The sequence below is a fragment of the Tachypleus tridentatus genome, chromosome 13, assembly GCF_004210375.1.
Source record: "Tachypleus tridentatus isolate NWPU-2018 chromosome 13, ASM421037v1, whole genome shotgun sequence".
Taxonomy (NCBI): domain Eukaryota; kingdom Metazoa; phylum Arthropoda; class Merostomata; order Xiphosura; family Limulidae; genus Tachypleus; species Tachypleus tridentatus.
In genome coordinates this window covers 64574824-64584932 of record NC_134837.1, presented here as the reverse complement: position 1 = coordinate 64584932, position 10109 = coordinate 64574824, and the positions used below count along the sequence as shown (strand labels likewise).

General features: G+C 34.3%; 1 protein-coding gene across 1 annotated transcript in view; it reads left to right on the top strand.

The window, feature by feature from the left end:
* LOC143237993 (protein Wnt-7b-like) overlaps positions 1-9871 on the top strand; it is a 13973-nt gene extending 4102 nt beyond the window's left edge. Inside the window, exon 2 of the mRNA XM_076477841.1 lies at positions 8886-9871. Coding sequence (XP_076333956.1) covers positions 8886-9371 — 486 coding nt within the window. The 3' untranslated portion in view covers positions 9372-9871. The remainder of the gene's footprint in view (positions 1-8885) is intronic.
* Positions 9872-10109: the final 238 nt, after the last annotated feature.

Sequence of the window (10109 nt, the reverse complement as noted above, 5' to 3'; positions counted from 1 at the left end):
GTGACCAGTATACTGATCCCCTATTAATACTGGTCACGTTAACAATACAGGCAGTATAAGTAATGAATAATGAATTAATAGGGGATCAGCATACTGGTCACGTTAACAATACAGGCAGTACAAGTAATGAATAATGAATTAATAGGGATCAGTATACTGGTCACGTTAACAATACAGGCAGTAAGTAATGAATAATGAATTAATAGGGGATCAGTATACTGGTCACGTTAACAATACAGGCAGTATAAAGCAATGAATAATGAATAATAGGGGATCAGTATACTGGTCACGCTAACAATACAGGCAGTGTAAGTAATGAATAATGAATTAATAGGGATCAGTATACTGGTCAATGCTAACAATACATGCAGTATAAGTAATGAATAATGAATTAATAAAGGATCAGTATACTGGTCATGCTAACAATACAGGCAGTATAAGTAATGAATAATGAATTAATATGGGATCAGTATACTGGTCACGTTAACAATACAGGCAGTACAAGTAATGAATAATGAATTAACAGGGGATCAGTATACTGGTCGTGTTAACAATACAGGCAGTATAAGTAATGAATAATGAATTAATATGGGATCAGTATACTGGTCACGTTAACAATACAGGCAGTACAAGTAATGAATAATGAATTAACAGGGGATCAGTATACTGGTCACGCTAACAATACAGGCAGTACAAGTAATGAATAATGAATTAATAGGGATCAGTATACTGGTCACGTTAACAATACAGGCAGTATAAGTAATGAATAATGAATTAATAGGGGATCAGTATACTGGTCACGTTAACAATACAGGCAGTATAAGTAATGAACAATGAATTAATAGGGGATCAGTATAATGGTCACGTTAACAATACAGGCAGTATAAGTAATGAATAATGAATTAATAGGGATCAGTATACTGGTCACGTTAACAATACAGGCAGTATAAGTAATGAATAATGAATTAATAGGGATCAGTATACTGGTCACGTTAACAATACAGGCAGTATAAGTAATGAATAATGAATTAATAGGGGATCAGTATACTGGTCACGTTAACAATACAGGCAGTATAAGTAATGAATAATGAATTAATAGGGGATCAGTATACTGGTCACGTTAACAATACAGGCAGTATAAGTAATGAATAATGAATTAATAGGGATCAGTATACTGGTCACGTTAACAATACAGGCAGTATAAGTAATGAATATTGAATTAATAGGGGATCAGTATACTGGTCACGTTAACAATACAGGCAGTATAAGTAATGAATAATGAATTAATATGGGATCAGTACACTGGTCACGTTAACAATACAGGCAGTATAAGTAATGAATAATGAATTAATAGGGGATCAGTATACTGGTCACGTTAACAATACAGGCAGTATAAGTAATGAATAATGAATTAATATGGGATCAGTATACTGGTCACGTTAACAATACAGGCAGTATAAGTAATGAATAATGAATTAATAGGGGATCAGTATAATGGTCACGTTAACAATACAGGCAGTACAAGTAATGAATAATGAATTAATAGGGTATCAGTATACTGGTCACGTTAACAATACAGGCAGTATAAGTAATGAATAATGAATTAATAGGGGATCAGTATACTGGTCACGTTAACAATACAGGCAGTACAAGTAATGAATAATGAATTAATAGGGGATCAGTATACTGGTCACGTTAACAATACAGGCAGTACAAGTAATGAATAATGAATTAATAGGGGATCAGTATACTGGTCACGTTAACAATACAGGCAGTATAAGTAATGAATAATGAATTAATAGGGGATCAGTATACTGGTCACGTTAACAATACAGGCAGTGTAAGTAATGAATAATGAATTAATAGGGGATCAGTATACTGGTCACGTTAACAATACATGCAGTATAAGTAATGAATAATGAATTAATAAAGGATCAGTATACTGGTCACGTTAACAATACAGGCAGTATAAGTAATGAATAATGAATTAATATGGGATCAGTATACTGGTCACGTTAACAATACAGGCAGTACAAGTAATGAATAATGAATTAATAGGGGATCAGTATAATGGTCACGTTAACAATACAGGCAGTATAAGTAATGAATAATGAATTAATAGGGGATCAGTATACTGGTCACGTTAACAATACAGGCAGTATAAGTAATGAATAATGACTTAACAGGGGATCAGTATACTGGTCACGTTAACAATACAGGCAGTATAAGTAATGAATAATGAATTAATAGGGGATCAGTATACTGGTCACGTTAACAATACAGGCAGTACAAGTAATGAATAATGAATTAACAGGGGATCAGTATACTGGTCACGTTAACAATACAGGCAGTATAAGTAATGAATAATGAATTAATATGGGATCAGTATACTGGTCACGTTAACAATACAGGCAGTACAAGTAATGAATAATGAATTAACAGGGGATCAGTATACTGGTCACGTTAACAATACAGGCAGTACAAGTAATGAATAATGAATTAATAGGGGATCAGTATACTGGTCACGTTAACAATACAGGCAGTATAAGTAATGAATAATGAATTAATAGGGGATCAGTATACTGGTCACGTTAACAATACAGGCAGTATAAGTAATGAACAATGAATTAATAGGGGATCAGTATAATGGTCACGTTAACAATACAGGCAGTATAAGTAATGAATAATGAATTAATAGGGGATCAGTATACTGGTCACGTTAACAATACAGGCAGTATAAGTAATGAATAATGAATTAATAGGGATCAGTATACTGGTCACGTTAACAATACAGGCAGTATAAGTAATGAATAATGAATTAATAGGGGATCAGTATACTGGTCACGTTAACAATACAGGCAGTATAAGTAATGAATAATGAATTAATAGGGGATCAGTATACTGGTCACGTTAACAATACAGGCAGTATAAGTAATGAATAATGAATTAATAGGGGATCAGTATACTGGTCACGTTAACAATACAGGCAGTATAAGTAATGAATATTGAATTAATAGGGGATCAGTATACTGGTCACGTTAACAATACAGGCAGTATAAGTAATGAATAATGAATTAATATGGGATCAGTACACTGGTCACGTTAACAATACAGGCAGTATAAGTAATGAATAATGAATTAATAGGGGATCAGTATACTGGTCACGTTAACAATACAGGCAGTATAAGTAATGAATAATGAATTAATATGGGATCAGTATACTGGTCACGTTAACAATACAGGCAGTATAAGTAATGAATAATGAATTAATAGGGGATCAGTATAATGGTCACGTTAACAATACAGGCAGTACAAGTAATGAATAATGAATTAATAGGGTATCAGTATACTGGTCACGTTAACAATACAGGCAGTATAAGTAATGAATAATGAATTAATAGGGGATCAGTATACTGGTCACGTTAACAATACAGGCAGTACAAGTAATGAATAATGAATTAATAGGGGATCAGTATACTGGTCACGTTAACAATACAGGCAGTACAAGTAATGAATAATGAATTAATAGGGGATCAGTATACTGGTCACGTTAACAATACAGGCAGTATAAGTAATGAATAATGAATTAATAGGGGATCAGTATACTGGTCACGTTAACAATACAGGCAGTGTAAGTAATGAATAATGAATTAATAGGGGATCAGTATACTGGTCACGTTAACAATACATGCAGTATAAGTAATGAATAATGAATTAATAAAGGATCAGTATACTGGTCACGTTAACAATACAGGCAGTATAAGTAATGAATAATGAATTAATATGGGATCAGTATACTGGTCACGTTAACAATACAGGCAGTACAAGTAATGAATAATGAATTAATAGGGGATCAGTATAATGGTCACGTTAACAATACAGGCAGTATAAGTAATGAATAATGAATTAATAGGGGATCAGTATACTGGTCACGTTAACAATACAGGCAGTATAAGTAATGAATAATGACTTAACAGGGGATCAGTATACTGGTCACGTTAACAATACAGGCAGTATAAGTAATGAATAATGAATTAATAGGGGATCAGTATACTGATCCCCTATTAATTCATTATTCATTAGTGGGATTTATACTGCCTGTATTGTTAAAGTGACTTTATTAAGTTCGTTTTTAATGCTTAAATCTAGTTTGGGATTACCTAAACTGGTATAATGGAATATTTCCCTGGTGGAACAGACGTAAGTTTACGCACATACAATGCTAAAATCCGTAGTATGATTCCTGCTGTATCCACACAGCAGATAGCACAATGTGTCTTTGTTTTAAAACAAACATACCAGAGGATTAAGCTTGGATGAATAAAAATATATAAATGGTTTTAATTTTTAAATACTGTTCATTACTCACAAAAGCAAAAAAGTGACGGGAGGGGGATTGAAGGGGTTGGAATAGAAACGTCACTGCCAGGACCTATAGTAAAATATTTACATATTTTTATTTTGTACACAATATTGTTATTGCAACTGAGCAAATAAACAGTGATTATGTTAAACATATGTTGATAAATTTAGCAACTAATGGAATTCGATCACGAACATTATACTTTGAAATTTCATAATGTGTTGGAGTAACTAATTAATATGCCTAATGTGGATGCGGGTTTCCATTTTCACTGCTTTCCTAATTTATCGCATATAATTCACGTTACACTGAAAATACGTAAACGCAACTCTAAGAGACTTCATTTATACATCCAAATGATTCAGAAAACCAAAGGCATGACCAGAAAATCTTCGAACGTCTATCCTAGCCAAGCCGTTTAAGTTAATCAACGGCAGGTCTCTTGCCGACAGCCTCGTTAAAGAGATCAGCCAGGGGTCTTCACCTTTAGTAAACGGCCGTTGAATAATGCAGCGAATAGCTCCCGATGAAGACCTATTCTAATTATTTCTCTGAAGTACTAATTTCGAGCGGTACCCGAGGAATGCTTTCACGGAGAGAACCCTCCCCATACACACACCGCCCCACGGGTGTTGTGACAGTGCTATTGACATGTAGCTATTTTATACATGCTAGTAAGCGGGAAATAACCAAGCTTCATCAAGCCATCAGGCTGAAAAAGAAAGAAAGAGAGTTCTGTCAACATTCCAAAAGTTAAGATACAAACATTAAGATACAAACATTAAGATACAAACATTTTCTTGTAAGTTATCTCATTAAAAACTGCTGTAAAAAATTACATGTAAATGTTTCTGAGTTCGTAAATGCTGTTTTTTTTTTCCTTCATGTTAACAACTTACAACCCTGGTGGGGTTGCTGAACTGGACAACCCCACAGGGGATCGACGAACTCGTTCGAGTTTCTAATGGTACCGAGCGGTTGTATCAAAAGGAGCTCTACCAATCAAATTGTGTTTTGCAAGGAAGAAAGAGACGCCACCTGGATGATATATTGAAAAGTCGCGGTATAGCTGTTTAAAGAGTTCACGCTGTAAATACGTTCGAACTTTTACGTTAAAACTTGTAATCAGTTTAGGTTCCATCTAATGAAACGAGGGTAAAAAAAAAAAGTGCTGTGTGACCACTGAGTTGTATTTTCAAACAGAAAAGATTGATTACCTAATTATCTTCCAAAGAAAGGACTCGAAAGCGTATTGTTTGAGAATACGATATTTTTACCATTTACAAAATGCTCTAGAAAATAAATGCAAAGCATCTTGCAACTTGGGGGGTAAAAAAATTGAGACCCGTTACTGGTAAAATTCTGACCTGTTGATAGACAAAGATATCAATCTAAGAGCATAAGTATATGTGTCAGCGGACATGTTTAATATATTAACAAATAAGGTTTTGATCGATGACAATAAGACATAACCTTTAAAATGTCTCGATATTTGTAAGAATTGGTATTCCGTTGTTTTCTTCAACTTATAATTTTACACATTCCTAAATCAAAGTGTTTTTCTCCGAATATTAATTCCCCCATCCTTTTTCTATAGTAGTAATCCGAGGGTCGCGGGTTCGAATCCCCGTCACACCAAACATGCTCACCCTTTCAGCTGTGGGAGCATTATAATGTGATGGTCAATCCCACTATTCGTTGGTAAAAGAGGACCCCAAGAGTTGGCGGTGAGTGGTGATGACTATCTGTCTTCTCTTTAGTCTTACACTTCTTAATTAGGAACGACTAGCGCAGATAGTTCTCGTGCAGCTTTGCGGGAAATTTAAAACAAACCAAATCAATCTTTTATATTAATGTGATGAAGATTTGTGATAGCATTTTAAAACGTCGAGTCTAAACCATAACCAGAAGAGGCTTGTTGGTCCATTTAAAATGGATATACAGATTGTTAGATTTTGCCAGATGATAATAAGATCTGATCTGAGAATGATGAGACCCGTGTCAGTTTAAAGTGAAGTGTCATAATCAAGCAGTGAGGTGTCCAAAACATAGTAATCGCCCACAAGCTTATTAAAATGTCGTAAGTGTCTAAGTCGGGTATATTTTGGCATGATACTGAGATATGTAAAAATAAAAAGCAAAACTTCACAGCAGGGTATTTCTACCATTAGGATGAGAGACTTTTGAAGTAGCTATAATAATATTAGCAGAAATTGCAGGTGATTACATTTAACTGGTTTAAATATTAAAACGTTGTCGGTGTCGTATATGGTGCAATCTAGATGTTAAAGAGACTGTGAATATGGCATATATTGAAGTTTGATGTAAATAAATTGTGGTTATGGCATTTTCTGAAGCCTAGTTGTTAAAAGACTGTTGATGTTATATCTATTGAGGTCTAAATGTTAAAATAATGGTGATATGATATCTGTTGAAATATAAATATTAAAAGGCTGCTGATGTGATATCTGTTGAAATATAAATATTAAAAGGCTGCTGATGTGATATATGTTGAAATATAAATGTTAAGAGGCTGCTGATATGATATTTGTTGAAATCTGTATGCTAAAAGACTGCTGATATGATATCTATTGAAACTTCAGTAGATGTCTTATTCATTTTCATAACTTATCACGTTTTACTACTGTGGCTATATGGTGATAAAATCGCAAAACTAATGAATCTTACGTCACACGTTCATTTCAATGACTGTGTTAATACATAAACCTTCACAATCTGGTCGATGAAGAACTTTTACAGTGCTCGAATGTCCGCAATCTCAAACTTTAGTTATACGCGAAATATTAGCTGGAAATTTTTCTTTTCTGTTTTTACCTGATTTTATTTACTTTTGAAGTGAATTAATCTTCTTTATTTCTGTAGTAAATTGAAAATGTGCTTCTATGGTTAAGTGCATAATCAAGACTAAAGTAACAGTCAAAGATTTATTTCGTTATAACATGTTAAAGCCAGATAAAACACCCTACCCGCCTAGTCATAACTCAATTCTCATTAAAACAACTATCAACTTAAGGTAGGTTATACCATGAAAGAGTCCGGGGCCTAACGATTTCAACTTCTGATTTATTCACACAAATGAACTTAACACATCTTTCTGTATTTAATGAACCTATCACATACTTCTGTGCTACAAGAACCTAACACACTTTAATAGCTGTTACGTTCTCATTAAATGCCTTGAAAACCGAAAAGTCGTTAAGTCTCAATAGACATCGTGTGATATAAAAGTAATGTCTCAAAATTCTTACTTTTTATCCAATCAGAGAATGGTCATTGTTTTTTAACGAAGATATTCATTCTCAATGAACTTCTTTTCGTTTCCCATATTGAAACTTTGTAACAGATACATTTTGTATTGCTAAGAATACAAGGAATATTTAACCCCAAATGATATTTCAATAATATTTCAAACCTTTTTTGGCAAAGCCACACAAGGGCTACACACGCTTTTCTTTTGCCAGTTTTCAATTGATACTCTAGATGGAAGGTTGCTATTTAACGGCACCTACCGATTAATGAGATTTTATTGTTGCTATTGGAACACGATAATTTCTCCGAGTACGGGTCACGTTGTTTTTTGTTTGTTTTGCAACAACGGGACGCGAACCATTAATTATCGAGAAAGCTTACCACTAAGCTTTGTCTATTCACTTAACAGTGGAAAGTTTTGTCTGTGTAAATATATTGAATATTTGTGATGTACATATATAAAATACACAAGGAGAAAGTGAGTTTTGGTTGGTGGAATCGAAACTTGATTTTCGCGTTATAAGTTCTCTTTAACAACATACAAACTTTCAACCTACGAAGTACTAATCAGATGCACATATTACACCGTAGAGAATTGACAAAAACAAATTATTGACATCACACAGTGTGGACCCCAGCAGTGATTGGTGGGAGTATTGCAATATTTTTCGTGATTCGTTAAGACCTTGTAACCAACAATAAAAACTTCTGAATTCACTGGGGGATATGTCATCTTCATGCATGAGGTGATAAAACGTGTTTTTTAAAAAAAAGACAATAGGGAGACTTCATCGGTAATTCTATAATTATCATGCAAGTATTCCCTTATAAATAGACAATGGGAGGGATACCATCGGTAATTCTGTGGTTATTATTTAAGTATTATGTTATAGGTAGACAGTAGCAGGGATTCCATCGGTAAATTTACAGTTACCATGTGTGTTTATTATTACAGGGTCGGGATCCTTCTCTAATTCTACAGTTTTAGCATATAAGTATCCAATTGTAGACAGATGATGGGGGAAGTGGGGCGATGCCTTCAGTACTTCTATTGCTATCATACAAGCATCTCGTTGTAGTTAGAAGGAATGTAGTTGTCTTTAAGTACGTTTAATATTGAGATGAGAGAATATCATAATGTTTACTTCTTTACATAAGAATAAAGGTACTGAGTGGATAACGTTTACCGTATCAGTGAATGAGTTGACTCATCTTTGTATGTGTAGTTTGTAATAACAACTTCTTTTATCAGGCAGTGAAAGTGAGCATGTTAACGCAGTGCAAGTGCCACGGGGTTTCTGGATCGTGCACCATGAAGACCTGCTGGAAGACCTTGCCATCCTTCAATGAGATTGGAAACTTTCTGATGAAGAAATATTACAAAGCTAAGAAAGTTGTAGCCTTTTGGGACACATACTCGTCTTCCAAACAACCACTGTATCTACAACAACGATCGAAGCGCCGCCATCGGAAGCCACGGTCTAAAGATTTGGTGTATCTTCAAAGGTCGCCCAATTACTGTGAAATGGATTTATCGCGTGGTTCTCTTGGAACTATGGGGCGGCGCTGCAATCAAACATCCAACGACATTGATGGCTGCAACTTGCTATGCTGTGGTCGAGGCTATAATACTCACCAGTTTACACGGACCTGGCAATGCAACTGTAAGTTTCATTGGTGCTGTTTTGTCCACTGTAACACTTGCAGTGAAAGAACAGAAATCTACACGTGCAAGTAGAGACTAATAGAAGTGACCAATAGGAACCGTCCAGACTGCTTTAAAAAATGTTTTATGAAATGTAAATACTTAACAGTTCCCAAGTTTTCACTAGTGGTAAAACAACTATTTCAAAAGAGTGATAAGCCCGTTTCGCTTAACAAAAAGCGCTTCCATTATGATATTTATGATGCACTGATGTTCATATTGTGATGTAATAATAATATATACATATATATATATATATGTATCTGTGTAAATGTCTATTTAAATGCGGTATTGTTTAATATTATTTTTGGATTCTACATAGTGTATTGCTTATAAAGGAAGCTGACTGTACAGTTAGTTACTGTATTACAGAGTTTAACGATCTTATAATTTTGAATAACAAAGTGAAACAAAACGGTTGTCACTTCCAACTGTTGTTCAACAGCTTTGTTGGAAATTCTTTACTAAAGCCAAAGATACAAATTAGCATTTTTTTTCTTCTTATTTGACGACTGAGTATCAAATACAGTCAAAGCTACAATAAAATTAAAATACTATCTTATTCGTTGGATGTTGTTATTTTTTTTTGTATAACTAGGCCTTCAACTCGTTGTCACATTTCAAAGCGAACTCTGAACTAATATTGCTTTTCATGGCTGTTACTCAAATTTTGTTTTTGTTTTTCAATTTCGCACAAACCTGCACGAGGGCTATCTGCGCTATCCGTCCGGTACTTTAGCAGTGTAAGACTAGAGAGAAGGCAGTTACTCA